Genomic DNA, 13892 nt, shown 5'->3' with positions numbered 1-13892 from the left:
ACGTTGCACTCCTGAGATACGGCCAAGCCCGCACGGTGCATTGGAGCTGAGATGCGACCTCATAGTAGTTGCCGGGCAGCCTTGGCTTACGTACTGCCTTATTGTTCCAAGAGGCATACAGCAGGGGCGGCTTGCCTCGGCTCCAGTCCATTGCGAACCAAGTGCGCTTCCACCTCATGTAAGATCATCGTGCCCTCTTAGCCCGATACTCGCAGCGAGGAGCCCTACTCAACGCTGATCGGATTGAAGGAAGGTTGGATAAGGACCATGTCAGGGTTGACGGCGGTTGGAAGGTATGATAACAGGTCTGTGGCATCCCGATCCAGTTGGTATTATTAAGCTTGTCTAATGCAGCTTGTGCAGCAGCGTGCTCGGATTCGGTGGCAGGAATTGAGACTGCCCCTCCGCCCTCAAAATGAACCCCACCTGACTGATGTCTGACCTCGAAGAATGAGCCGAATTACCGTCGCACTAGCCAATTTTCCAATGGTCCCACAGCTCTTGCACCGTGCTAGTACTATGTAGTGCCTCACGGCCTCTGGATAGTGACAGAGGATTTGTACAGATTAGGAATTGCACCGAGTAGCATAAGTGGGCTTAGATAAGGCCGGAAGCAACATTACCAAGTAGATCGAAACCTTTTGAGTTCGAGGGTTAAAATGTAGGTACAGACGATCACGACCGGGCGCATTGTCTTCGAGAACTCCTAACAGTCGGTACAATAAATCAGTACAAGAAGTAATTACAGTAAATGAGCTCTCGACACATCTGTACTTGTTCAATAATATCCCACACAATCTGCAGAGACACCTCGCTCCTTTGGTTACTTCCCAAACCGGGTTGTAGCTGATGACGTTATCGACATCCCTGCAGTTTTATTAGCTCGTCCAGCGCATCCCTCAGCCTTACGCTTTCATTTCGTGAGGTTAACAACTCTTAACCCGATTTTGCCATCTGTTCACCAACCAGACGGCCACACTATGGATGGCAGATCCAAACGACGCCGGTCTAACGAAGGCTCTACGGACCTCATGTTCAGGGACCGATCTGAAAAGCGACAGGCAACAGCAACTCTGGATTCTGCCATCGGGCTTCATGGGCCTGCTGTGCAAGCGGAATTTCATGGAGAGGGCCTACAAGCTGTCCATAATTCAAACATCTCTATCGGAGGAGACGTGAATTATGGTTCGATGCTCTCGTTCACGCATCCGATGATTAATGGCTAACGAGCAGGACAGGAGTATCACGCAGCCAATGTCTCCCCGACTTACGATCCACTTACCCACCCCACGATAAAAAGCGTATTGTGCAAGCAAAAGGTGGCCTGCTAGAAGGCTCGTATCGCTGGATTCTCCAACATGCCGATTTCGTCCGATGGCGAAACGATCCACAAAGTCACCTGCTCTGGATTAAGGGCGATCCGGGGAAGGGGAAAACGATGCTGCTCTGTGGCATTATTGAAGAGTTGGAGAAAGAGCTCAAGTTGAATACCGAAGCCAAGATTATCTCTTTCTTCTTCTGCCAGGCTACCGACTCGCGGATTAATAACGCCACCGCTGTGTTACGCGGCCTTATCTACCAGCTCGTCGAACAGCAGGAGTCGCTGATCTCGCACGTACGGAAGAAGTACGATTCCGCGGGACGACAACTGTTTGAGGATCCAAACGCAAGGGTAGCCCTGTCTGAGATCCTTTCTAATATCCTGCAAGACCCGGATCTACAGAGCACTTACTTGATTATCGACGCACTCGACGAATGCGAGACGCATTTGTCGCAGCTCCTAAACCTAATCAGGGACACATCCTCTTTGTCTCGCGTTAAGTGGATTTTGTCTAGCCGCAACAGGCCTGATATCGATAAAGAATTAGGTCCTACGGGGTCTAGAGCGAGACTAAGCTTAGAGCTGAAGGAGAATGCAGAGCAGGTGTCCCGCGCTGTCGAGATATACATAAGCTATTGCATTTCGAAGCTAGAAGCAGTCCAGTACGACCAGTCGCTCCAGGATCAAGTTCGCCATATAATGCGACGTAAGGCCAATGGAACATTTCTATGGGTAGCTCTCGTCGTCGAAGAACTTCGAAAAGTAGAGAGCTGGGATGTATTAGCTGTTTTGGACGAAATGCCGCTCGGCTTAGAAGAGTTGTACCGTCGGATGATACAACAAATTCAACAGCTAGAGCGTAAACAACCTGACTTTTGTCGGAGTGTTCTCTCAACGGTTGTTACTACCTACCGCCCGCTTCACTTAGGAGAATTAGCTGTTCTATCTGACTTACCTCAAAACGTATCGATAGCGAAAATCACAGATATGTGCGGGTCCTTCCTCACAAGACGAGATGATATCGTCTATATCGTACATCAATCGGCCAGGGATTTCTTATCTACGGACAAATCCCTCTTTCCCTCTAGTATGCGAGAGAAACATAGCTTGATCTTCTCGAGGTCTCTGCAGGTTATGTCTAGTATACTCCGTCGAAATTTATTCGACTCACCAGATCTCGGATGTCGTATCGAACAGATCCAGACGCCTATACCCGATCCATTAGTTACTGCACGCTATTCCTGTATTTACTGGGCTGATCATCTCCGCGATATAAACGAAATACACACCGAGAGCGGTGCTGAGCTCTCCAAGTTTCTACGTGAGAAGTATCTCTACTGGCTTGAAGCTCTTAGTCTATTGAAAAGTCTATCGGAAGGTGTGGTTTCGATAATAAAGCTTGAGGCTTTCGTTCGAGTAGGTTTGAGGTTACCTCAACTTTCGTCTCCGAAAATTCTTAACATTTTTTAGCAGAAACTAGTCGACTCTGCTCTTGCCGACCTAGTCTACGATGCATACCGATTCATTCTCCAAAATAAATGGATTATCGAGAACACTCCTCTCCAGGTATATGTATCAGCACTCGTTTTCAGCCCTGCCCGCAGTTTGATACGGCAACACTTTAGGAAAGAACAGCCAGACTGGGTTACAGTGAAGCCAACTCTAGAACTAGATTGGAGTGCATGCCTGCAGACGCTCGAGGGCCATAGCCACCTCGTCGGTTCGGTGGCCTTCTCGCCCGACGGCCGCCGGCTGGCCTCGGCCTCGTACGACCGGACCGTCAAGCTCTGGGACGCGAGCAGCGGCGCCTGCCTGCAGACGCTCGAGGGCCATAGCCATTTCGTCGGTTCGGTGGCCTTCTCGCCCGACGGCCGCCGGCTGGCCTCGGCCTCGGACGACCGGACCGTCAAGCTCTGGGACGCGAGCAGCGGCGCCTGCCTGCAGACGCTCGAGGGCCATAGCCACCTCGTCGGTTCGGTGGCCTTCTCGCCCGACGGCCGCCGGCTGGCCTCGGCCTCGTACGACCGGACCGTCAAGCTCTGGGACGCGAGCAGCGGCGCCTGCCTGCAGACGCTCGAGGGCCATAGCGATCTCGTCGGTTCGGTGGCCTTCTCGCCCGACGGCCGCCGGCTGGCCTCGGCCTCGTACGACCGGACCGTCAAGCTCTGGGACGCGAGCAGCGGCGCCTGCCTGCAGACGCTCGAGGGCCATAGCGACCTCATCGGTTCGGTGGCCTTCTCGCCCGACGGCCGCCGGCTGGCCTCGGCCTCGGACGACCGGACCGTCAAGCTCTGGGACGCGAGCAGCGGCGCCTGCCTGCAGACGCTCGATGGCCATAGCCATTTCGTCGGTTCGGTGGCCTTCTCGCCCGACGGCCGCCGGCTGGCCTCGGCCTCGTACGACCGGACCGTCAAGCTCTGGGACGCGAGCAGCGGCGCCTGCCTGCAGACGCTCGAGGGCCATAGCGATCTCGTCGGTTCGGTGGCCTTCTCGCCCGACGGCCGCCGGCTGGCCTCGGCCTCGTACGACCGGACCGTCAAGCTCTGGGACGCGAGCAGCGGCGCCTGCCTGCAGACGCTCGAGGGCCATAGCGATTCCGTCCATTCGGTGGCCTTCTCGCCCGACGGCCGCCGGCTGACCTCGGCCTCGTACGACCGGACCGTCAAGCTCTGGGACGCGAGCAGCGGCGCCTGCCTGCAGACGCTCGAGGGCCATAGCCACCTCGTCGGTTCGGTGGCCTTCTCGCCCGACGGCCGCCGGCTGGCCTCGGCCTCGGACGACCAGACCGTCAAGCTCTGGGACGCGAGCAGCGGCGCCTGCCTGCAGACGCTCGAGGGCCATAGCCATCTCGTCGGTTCGGTGGCCTTCTCGCCCGACGGCCGCCGGCTGGCCTCGGCCTCGTACGACCGGACCGTCAAGCTCTGGGACGCGAGCAGCGGCGCCTGCCTGCAGACGCTCGATGGCCATAGCCATTTCGTCGGTTCGGTGGCCTTCTCGCCCGACGGCCGCCGGCTGGCCTCGGCCTCGGACGACCGGACCGTCAAGCTCTGGGACGCGAGCAGCGGCGCCTGCCTGCAGACGCTCGAGGGCCATAGCCACCTCGTCGGTTCGGTGGCCTTCTCGCCCGACGGCCGCCGGCTGGCCTCGGCCTCGGACGACCGGACCGTCAAGCTCTGGGACGCGAGCAGCGGCGCCTGCCTGCAGACGCTCGAGGGCCATAGCGACCCCGTCGATTCGGTGGCCTTCTCGCCCGACGGCCGCCGGCTGGCTTCGGCCTCGTACGACCAGACCGTCAAGCTCTGGGACGCGAGCAGCGGCGCCTGCCTGCAGACACTCGAGGGCTATAGCGGCTCCATCCATTCGGTGGCCGATAGCGACTGTGAGTATGGTATACACAACCACTGGGTTACATGGCAAGATCAAGATGTACTTTGGTTACCTCCTAGCTATAGACCTTCATGTTCAGTCAGCGCAATACGAGATATTGGAATCGGGTGTTCATCAGGGTTTGTCTTGATATTAACATTCCCAGAGAACCACTATCCTAGACGTTAAATCAAACATACTGACTTCTGCCTCCCATCTCTCCGATGTATATATTTTTCTTACCCTTATCCTTAGAGGGTTCTAGGGGTAACCTCAAATATATAGAATTTCTCGCAAGGGTTTAGAATCTTCTAGTAATTTGTATGACTTCATTTATTAATAATCAATATCAGAATCTATTGCTGATTGGTCTTGCGATAGGCCTGTGGACCTGTTACGGCATTCGGCAATACCCTTGCTATCGAAGGTTACAGAAGGTGTCAAAGCGCTGTGGTCTAGGTTTATGACGACATTGGCTATGCGTATGACCATTGCGCCATCACACGAAGCGCAAGGGAATGTTACTACACAAAGCTATAGAACCTGAGATATATATTATTTGCTATCTGATCCATATCCTCGGAGCTGGATTGCTTGTCGAGAAGTCCAAAATCTTGCGTTGATATCCTGCAGTGAAATGCGGGAATATCCAGGCAAATGTTGTGCTGAGGGCGAGGACTTAGGTTAGAGGACTGGCCCAGCTCCAGTTGATCTGTTACTGCGAAAGGTGGATTTCTAGGTGGCGACATCTGTGGCGGGCGTCATCTGTTTGCCGAGACGAGATGAGATGAAGTAGTACGAACGGGCCAGAAGAGGATCTCTATCCCTAGGGTAATTCACTGTCTTGTATAAATCGCCAAAAACGCAAAAGCAATTTTGTTTTGTCGGAATGCAAGAGATCAGAGGGCTGTGCCACGACTTGTATGACTTTTGTATAACTGCAGGCTTACCCCTATAAAAAGCCATATATCGTATTAGCCCTGGCGATGCAAAGATGCCCGATTTGCCTAGATAGTCACGCCCGTGGCCATCAGCGTAATTCCAGGTCTGTGACAACGGCAAACCTAGAGCCCAATATTTCTATGCTGTCTCTGCTGCGTTTCGAGAGGATTCCAAAATATCTCGATACTCTAAAGTCGTTTCAGCAGCTAAAGACATGCATATAACTTCGTGTAGGCAATTAGTCAGTGCCGGGTAATAAGACAGCACCCGATCATTATTCAAACACCACAACCCATCATCGGCACCCCTGAGCAAACAAACACAACAGCTCCACAACTCTTTCAAACTCAATTCAGATACCTTCCTTACCCTACCCAAGTCCTTCGTCTCCTTCTACTTTAACAATAACAACCGCGGAGCTAGAGCTCCTGGGGAAGCTGGTGTTGTTCGAGTTGCTCTGGAACCAATTGGGAATTTCGGCCAGCCATCTTTGGTATTTATTATGGGAAAAGGGATGGTGTTCGTGAGGTGATTGGTTGTTCTTACTTTTAGTTGGTCAATTTAGTTTGGTTTGGGGAGGGCGTCATTTTGAAGCGGAAAGGCACTTGTTCTTATATCTTGTAAGGGGGCTAGGGGGTGAATGAATGGTTTATGCTGCTATTTATCATCCAAGCTGTTGTTCCTAGGGATAGTAACTATTGATGTCCAGCTTGTGAATTAAACATTAGCACTTCTACGTCTCCTATTACCTCTTTACTGTTCCCGCAGTGAAATAGTTTCATTTGGAGAGTAAGTGCTGCAGACATGTAACCCACACTTAAACCTTCCAAGTATTGTTACTTTTACGCATGGCAGATTCCAGGGACAAAACGCAGTGGCATTATTAGTTATACTACGACAACTTCTATATTGGCGACTTTCTTAAATAACTGTGACTCGTCTTTTAGAGAATGGTATTTTACACCTGTGCTATTAGTTGCCACCATCTCGCCACTCAGTCTATTAATATCATAGGGAGGTATTATAAATTTCTAAAACCAGGTCACTCAACCATGCAATATCATCTATCCAGCACCCACATTTCTAAACTTGCCCGAGAGGCCCTGAGCTGAGTGAGCTTCATGAGATAGAAACATGGTAACTGCTACAATGACACAACATGACGAGCCTAGGCGAGAGATTCGAATGTCGAAGAACGAAACCCTTTGGATGAATGCTGTTGATTCAATATCTCGGTGTAATATTGTACCTTGCTATCTTGCAAGTGCCGCCACAGCCTCATTACCTATGAATTAATGACCTGAGCAAGCTTCCTGACATAAAGACGTCCCAGAACAGCGGCACATGTAGCACTGTGCGTGGTCCAACAGATATATGGACTGAGCGCAGAGTAGCCAGAGCCTAAGACATTTTTCTAATTTACATCTCTGAGTCTTTCGACTCGGGGGAGCCTTGTACCCATCTAGCCTACAGATACCCTAATCTGCAACACATCTCGGCCACGTCCCGAGTCTACGATGAGCTTTCCGAGGAAAATCTACAGTTCTAGAGCCAATGGGTTTTCGATTCCCCCTATGTCCAGGGACTTCCACTGGGATCCGCTACAACCGCCTCCCGATGAACTAGGCCAGTCTGACTTCTAGCCCTACGCACTCGCGGCCGAGGCATTCTCTTCCTGCTTCTCCCTTGCAGCCCGCGCCGCATACTCGGCCTGTCGATTTTGAATCGTCATCCACTGCTGTATCTCCATTGGCGTGGTCCACTCCACCTTACCCTTCTTGGCATCTTCCAGTCGCCGGCGCTGGCCCGCTTGACCTGCCCTACCGAGAACGCTACCTATTACGGCAAGACATCGAAGACTGCCTCTCGTTAGCAAAGGAGTTCCAGAGGCCGAATTATTCCGAGTCTACAGTACCTGTCGTCGTTGGCGGGAATAGCATAAGTAACCCAGGTAGGCTCCGCATTCGTGTCAATGACGCCAATAGTCGGAACATTGACATGCCCACACTCGCGCAGCATAGTGAAATTCTCCATGGGGTTCAAGCAGATGACCAGATCGGGCACCAGCGCCCTCCGCTCCATCAAATGGGAGTTGAACCCTTGCAGCTCCTGGTCAAACTGGTCCACCACCTTCATGGGCATGCGGTTCAAGATCTTGTCACTATTGGTGATTGTGCCGGGGATCCATTTGGTGAACAGCTGGCATGCGCCGGCGAGACGCGCCGCTTGTGTGACGATTTGAGTCTGGCCCGGTCGTGTGCCCACGAAGAGAATCAGACCACCACGGTAGGCGATTTCCTCGACAACGCGGGCTGCGCGACGGAGATGTGCTGCCGTTTCTTCCAGAGAGATAATGTGGATGCCTTCACGAACACCGTAGATGTACCGGGCATTGGCTGGGTTCCAGACGGAGGTATGGTGACCCATATGGGCCTGGGAGGCCATGAGAAGCTCAAGAGTGACATCTTTGGGACCGGGAGGGTTGCGGAAGACGTCGAAGGGGGAGTAAGTGCGCTGGATCCTTGAACCGACTCGACCAATATTCCTGCGCAGTTCCTGAGCTGCTTCCCAGTCTTCCTTGGTCGTGTCGGGGATTACGGGTCGGCGGCGGGTAGGTTTCGCGGCCTGATTGAATAGTGCAGGGGTCTTGGTGACGGTTCGGGTGTCTGGTGAGCCTTGAAGTGCGGACTCAAGAGCTGGATCGGCGAAGGCTACGGGTGTGCCTGATGTTTCTGTCGATAGTGTGCGGAGCCATGTTTGGCGTAGAGGCGTCGCCAGTGCCTTGCGGCCTAGAGAAGAGCTGTCAGATAGCCCAATTAGGGTCCAAATTGTATCCACTTACCATGGCGAAAACCAAACTCCCTGATTATCATAGCCGCGATTGAGGGTCGGCCAACTCAATTGTCCCGAGAAGCTGCCACTCGTCGATGCGGTTCACGACTTTTACGGTTGCACAAGTCAAAAGCTGGATCAAGCGGTGCCGGGTTAATCCGTTCCGAGTAACTACTCGCACATTGACCCGGCAGCCTGGAGCGTTCCCGTATATCACTTTTTGTCTTCCTCCTGGATCGAAAGTTGAAGCAATTCATCCCGAATGTTTTCTTCTAGTGAATAAATTAATTTTGAGAATCTGGTACGAGCAGTTACATGTGGCAGCATGGAAGAAATTCATGGTGTATGACAAGATTTTTACTCATTCATTATGAGCCAAAGGCCCTTGATATCTGGGAGACTACAGAAGACGTCATGGGACTACCCTTCATCTATATCGCGCCTTTTCCATACCTGAATCTAGAAGCATTGCTTTTAGGTATCATACACCAACAGTGATGTCATCTCTTACGTATTCTTCGTCAAGTTTACCGTCTTGGCATGCCACGTCCACGTCCTCTCAACGCTCTCTGCGCAGCACCAGGGGGCAGCGCCTGTCCAGGCGCTTGAGGCTGCGCGCTTTCTTCGTTTCTAATTGTCTCGTCCACACCTAGTATTAGACAACTTGCCTCCGTAGCTGCCTGGATAGCATTGATCTTCACCAACGCGGGCTCCCACACAAATCGTTCCATCATATCCGCAACGCCCTCATTCGTAAAATCAACTCCTGCCCACGTGCTGCCCTTGCGGTGTTCTACACGCAGCTTGTTGAGGATGTCGGTAGCGTCGAATCCGGCATTGTCGCATAGTTGACGGGGGATGATCTCCATCGCCTTGGCGAACGACTTGATGATGGCCTGTTGCTTGTGCGGCACCTTCTTGTCGGCGAAGTTGTGTAGGTAAGCTGAAATCTCCATCTCGCAGGCACCGCCACCACCAACAATCATGTGGTTCTTGATAGCTCGCTTGACGATCATGATAGCATCGTGCAGGGAGCGCTCGACCTCTGCGATGAACTGTTCGGCACCACCACGCAGAACAAGAGTACACGTCTTGGCCTCTGGACAGTCCTCGAAGAAGTTGAAACGCTCGCCACCAATCTGGCGCTCGTCGAAAGACCCGCAAGTTCCAAGGTGATGTGCTTGGATATCCGAGCATGTCGACTGGATCGTGGCACCAGTGGCCTGAACAACACGTTCCATATCTGCGGCGGCTACACGGCCAGCACAGAAGATGTCGCGGTCGGCAAAGTATTGGGTTGCCAAGTCACCGATGGGCAGCTTGGATAAGACAACTTTGGCGCCAGTCTGGTATACTGCTTCCAGCTTCTTGAAGATGATTTGCCATTCGGCATCAACAATAGCCTGGTATTCCGAAACCTGTTCGACTCGTACCTCCGCGTTGTCCTTCTCCGCCTTGAGCTCAAGTTCGACGTTCAGGCAGACAATCTTGGGCTTGCTGAATACTTTAGGTTGTTGCTCAAAACCGGCATAGGAGAAGGTCTTCTTGAACGCAACACCGTTAACGAAAAGCGAGTCGGTGAGAGAGCCGCCGGGGATCTTCTTGATGCCAATGAGTTTCTCATCCAGGTCATCCTGGTCGAGTGATAAGACAGCGTCGACCACCATCTTAGTGAAGAAAGTGGTGTTTCGCTTGATCAGCTTGCTCGTCATGGCTGTGCCGGCAAGCTTGGCAAGGGTCTCCCTTCTGCTAGCCTCGTCGGTTCGGACTGCGATCTCCTTGATCTTGTTCACCGCCATAGTCGACGCCCTCCGTAGACCCTTGATGATGATCTGGGAGCTGACACCTTGCTCGACGTGTTCCTTGATCTCTTTCATAATCTCACCCGCCAATACTACCACAGACGTTGTGCCATCGCCGACTTCAGCGTCTTGTGATCTCGCAATGTCGACGAGGATTCGGGCTGCCGGATGCACAATATCGAGCAACTGGGGGATTTCGAGTCAGCTTTGGTAATATTCCCGCCTTCGCTGCAGTACTTTAACCCACCTTCATAACCGTAGCGCCATCGTTGGTGATGGTCTGTCTACCATTCTCATCCACCATGAGCAAATCACCGCCATATGGACCCAGTGTCGACTTTATGGTTGCCTGAACTGCTAAACATGCATTGATGTTGGAGACAATCTGGCCCTTTCCCTGCGAGGTATCGGTTCCTAAGCAAATGGCATCAGATGGAGGTCCTCCATTTTTATTTTCAGTGAGGGGCTCTCACCTTCTTTCAGGACGATGATGGTGGGGGTTTGCCCGCCGAACGACATGTTGGGCAGAGTTTGCAGTCGTGATACGATGGAAAATCTGGCAGGAGGAGTATCAGAAGACTCGTCAGCGTATTGGCGCGTATGGTTCGAGGGGACAGTCGTTCGTGGGGTTATGTTGACTTCCAAACCTTTGGTGCTGCAAGCTTGGGAGCTTCAGAAAATTGTTGCAGCCTTCCGCGATTGCCAAGCCTGACCCGCATAGGTGTGTGCACAGACCAGTTCTCCCGATTGCACTACTTCTCTTTACAAGGAGCAACTTTCGTCTGTAACTTTTCAAGCTGGCAAGAATAAGATATGGGAGGACATTTCTCCTATGCTTGATTGGATTATTGGTAATTAGGCTTGACGATTATATTCTTGCTTCTTTGATGACCAATGATTTCGACTGACAGTGAACCTATTTCACTGTTTCGCTCGTACTTTCGAACCTTCCACCTCCCGAAGTGCCACCCGTTTTCTCCTGGATGCAGCGCTGGGCATCCTCCCAACACAAACCATAGATGTAAAATTGAAATTGCATGTGGGATGAAGGACACAGGCATTTTTAAATGCAGCCAGGCAACTATAGTTGGAACTCACTACGATTTATTTGTGCTCAGATTGCCGCATCTGGAGAACAAGAAAAGAGGCACGCAAAATAAGACGACTCCATGCTTATGAACATACCACAGTATGGCTTTTTACAAAACCCCTGCATATCCTTTCAGGCTTAGCAGTAGCTCCCTTCAACGTTGCTGTTTGAATGCCATTGAGTGTTTTGCACAGAACACATTATATATATTGTTTCACAGCTTACTCAATCCGAGTTACTCCCTTTGCAACTTGCCTTTAGTAGTTCATACTACGGGATAGGATATTGGGTAATTTTTACAAGCCCACCATGTCATCTGCAAATATGGTTGCTTGAGAAATCCCTTATCCTATGACAATCCCTTGCCGGCTTCCTCCTCATATATGCAAACGAGGCTTCTCTTCATGGGATCTCCAGTATGAAGATTATAGTTCCGGTCTCCAGGACTGCGTATTTCATATTCATGATAGAAACTGAGATCTATGAGATGAAGCGAAAGTCGAGACTTCAAACCTCTCGGGAACCATTTTTGATGTTTTCTCTTTTGTTTCCCTGTCTTTTAGGGGCTTCTTCATCAAGTACTTGTTTGGTTTTCTGGTCGGTTTCGACTGTTATTATTATATGTTGACGTTAGTTGTCAGAAACTTGCATCATCCATTCCCTTGGTCAGAGACTAATTCCTAATCCCCGTGTAAAAACTAATGTCCCATTGTTCTAAGCTCACGCCTTCGCACATTTTCCTTTGTGGCTTTACACTACAAAACGGCCGCCTGGAGTTCGATTTGAGAAGCCTCTTGTCATTTCAAATGGCTGTCTTCATTACATAAGCAGTGTAAATGTTGTCACTTCGATCAACCCAAAATTGTATAGAATTAAGGTTTTGTATCAGTTAGCAATACTAACCTTAGTGAGTTTTCCGATTTGCAACCAATAATACGGAAAACCAAACTACCTATCTTAAATACTTAAGTGGCTATGGTTTGACATGTCTAAAACCGCTTATAGGGGCTAATATTTGCTAGGTGTATCACTAGCAACTACCATGACATGCGCAGTTTGCAAGAACGTAATCGTTCACTGTCCGGCCACACCTATCCCCCCTCCAAATTTATCCGGTTATCTTGTAAATTGTTCTAAAGCACCTACAGCTGATCCCTTTCTCAGCAAACTTACGACCCGCTACCTTTACCACATCCTTTTGCCAGGTTCCGAAATGGATTATATGCCGTTCACCGCCTTTATGGATCGCTTAATGGAAGTATCGACACTTCAAGTGGCCTTTGGATGAATTTCTCTACCCATCTACAAATCATCTGATCGGTCGACTTTCTTACTTTTAAGACAGTGCCATTGGCTGTTTACCCTCTAGCTCCGTCGCAACTCAAGACTTGCCTCAACTACAAATGCGAGGCATCTTCATCACCGCTCGGTTAATCCGTTAAAACACACTTTATGTATCTCCATGAGCAACAACAATAGAACTTACGGTCCCGGTGAGTTCTGCACTAGTTATCGAGCTCCATTGATACGGCACCTCTTGTAATAAACCCATAAAGCTGTCCACGGTCTGTCAATGGCGTCAATCCCCGACAGCGACGTCCTGGTCTCCAGTATCATTAAAAAATTTATATTCAAGATACGTGGTCAACGACCTTGGTTATATCATCCATCCCCAGCAGAAAACAGACGATTCGATTAGCCGAATGATCGTAAAGGCACCGATAAAAGAACGCGAGATAATAAACGCAAGCTGAATTACCTCCGTAATACTGTAGAGGACGGGCTAAGCATCGCCCCGTGGCTTACCGTCAGTGCTAAGGCTAAGGTGAACAAGCGAAGCCATCTCAAGAACGAGTAGGCGTCATGAAAAGAGGCGAGTGATCGAGGATCGCCAAAAACAAATTTGGGGAAGCTCAACAAGAAGGCCTCCAAGGCGATGCTGGAAATGCAGGAAATTGAGGAGAAGAACCGGAATTAACGTAACGTTGACCAGCCCCGCTTCCCCCAGGGCGAGCAAGAGCATTGTCCGCTAAGGAACTGGGTCCTCAAACGGAAGGGATTACAACATATAAATATGTAGTTGTAGGAGGAGCGTCATGTTCGAATTATTGGATATAATTATAACAAAATATTGTATGAAAGGCGCTGCGAAAGCGAGGTTGCAAGCCATCAAGGGATCCAAGGGATCTGGCAGCAGCTCCCTTTGAAATTATGTGATAGCCACCCAGATGGGATCCAAAGGGCTGGAGTTGTTTTTTTCAAGCTGTGGTGCCGGTGTGGTACTTTAATGAACAGTAATAGGGCTATGCATCGCATGACTATTTGTGTTTGTATATCCCCTGCATTTCATCACAGAGCATCATCCTCTGCCGACTCCATCATGGGTTCTGAACATGCCTGAGGTTCGTGTACTTGAGTGGCTCTTGATCAAAATTTTTCAATGGGATACTTGAAAATATGTTTCACTCACGGCTTTACCAGCGTTGCTGTTCTCTGAATGACGCCCCTGTTACCAAGTCCCAAAATATCTATTTCGGCG

General features: G+C 50.8%; 3 protein-coding genes across 3 annotated transcripts; 1 reads left to right on the top strand and 2 right to left on the bottom strand.

Moving 5' to 3' along the window:
* The first annotated feature begins 896 nt into the window (after positions 1-896).
* Positions 897-3153, top strand: BCR38DRAFT_446399 (NACHT domain-containing protein). The gene is made up of 2 exons (XM_040861089.1): positions 897-1185; positions 1239-3153. Exons 1-2 carry the CDS (start codon positions 981-983, stop codon positions 2789-2791), a joined length of 1758 nt encoding a protein of 585 aa, XP_040711539.1. The 5' UTR covers positions 897-980; the 3' UTR covers positions 2792-3153.
* Positions 3154-6837: 3684 nt separating this feature from the next.
* On the bottom strand, positions 6838-8570 carry BCR38DRAFT_376629 (putative 40S ribosomal protein S2). Its single transcript, XM_040857349.1, has 3 exons — positions 8472-8570; positions 7545-8418; positions 6838-7488 (listed from the first exon to the last, which is right to left on the bottom strand). The coding sequence occupies exons 1-3, from the start codon at positions 8500-8502 to the stop codon at positions 7275-7277; spliced, it is 1119 nt and encodes a 372-aa protein (XP_040711538.1). The 5' UTR covers positions 8503-8570; the 3' UTR covers positions 6838-7274.
* A 418-nt stretch (positions 8571-8988) lies between these two features.
* BCR38DRAFT_413044 (T-complex protein 1 subunit eta) lies at positions 8989-10782 on the bottom strand (the record flags this gene model as incomplete). The annotated part of the gene is made up of 3 exons (XM_040858783.1): positions 8989-10449; positions 10511-10677; positions 10737-10782. 3 exons carry the CDS (start codon positions 10780-10782, stop codon positions 8989-8991), a joined length of 1674 nt encoding a protein of 557 aa, XP_040711537.1.
* Between the last annotated feature and the right edge of the window lie 3110 nt (positions 10783-13892).

This window comes from Pseudomassariella vexata (genome assembly GCF_002105095.1).
Source record: "Pseudomassariella vexata strain CBS 129021 chromosome Unknown BCR38scaffold_15, whole genome shotgun sequence".
In the NCBI taxonomy this organism is placed as follows: domain Eukaryota; kingdom Fungi; phylum Ascomycota; class Sordariomycetes; order Amphisphaeriales; family Pseudomassariaceae; genus Pseudomassariella; species Pseudomassariella vexata.
Note: the sequence above shows the minus strand (reverse complement) of the source record. Positions and strands in the feature narration are given on the sequence as shown.

Excerpts from the sequence above, each read along its gene's own strand:
- BCR38DRAFT_446399 (XM_040861089.1), top strand. The coding sequence starts at position 981 with ATGGATGGCAGATCCAAACGACGCCGGTCTAACGAAGGCTCTACGGAC. Across the intron at positions 1,186-1,238 it reads CGGAGGAGACGTGAATTATG|GAGTATCACGCAGCCAATGT; the intron begins GTTCGATGCTCT and ends CGAGCAGGACAG.
- BCR38DRAFT_376629 (XM_040857349.1), bottom strand. The coding sequence starts at position 8,502 with ATGATAATCAGGGAGTTTGGTTTTCGCCATG. Across the intron at positions 8,419-8,471 it reads GGAGTTTGGTTTTCGCCATG|GCCGCAAGGCACTGGCGACG; the intron begins GTAAGTGGATAC and ends GCTCTTCTCTAG. Across the intron at positions 7,489-7,544 it reads ATTCCCGCCAACGACGACAG|TCTTCGATGTCTTGCCGTAA; the intron begins GTACTGTAGACT and ends AACGAGAGGCAG.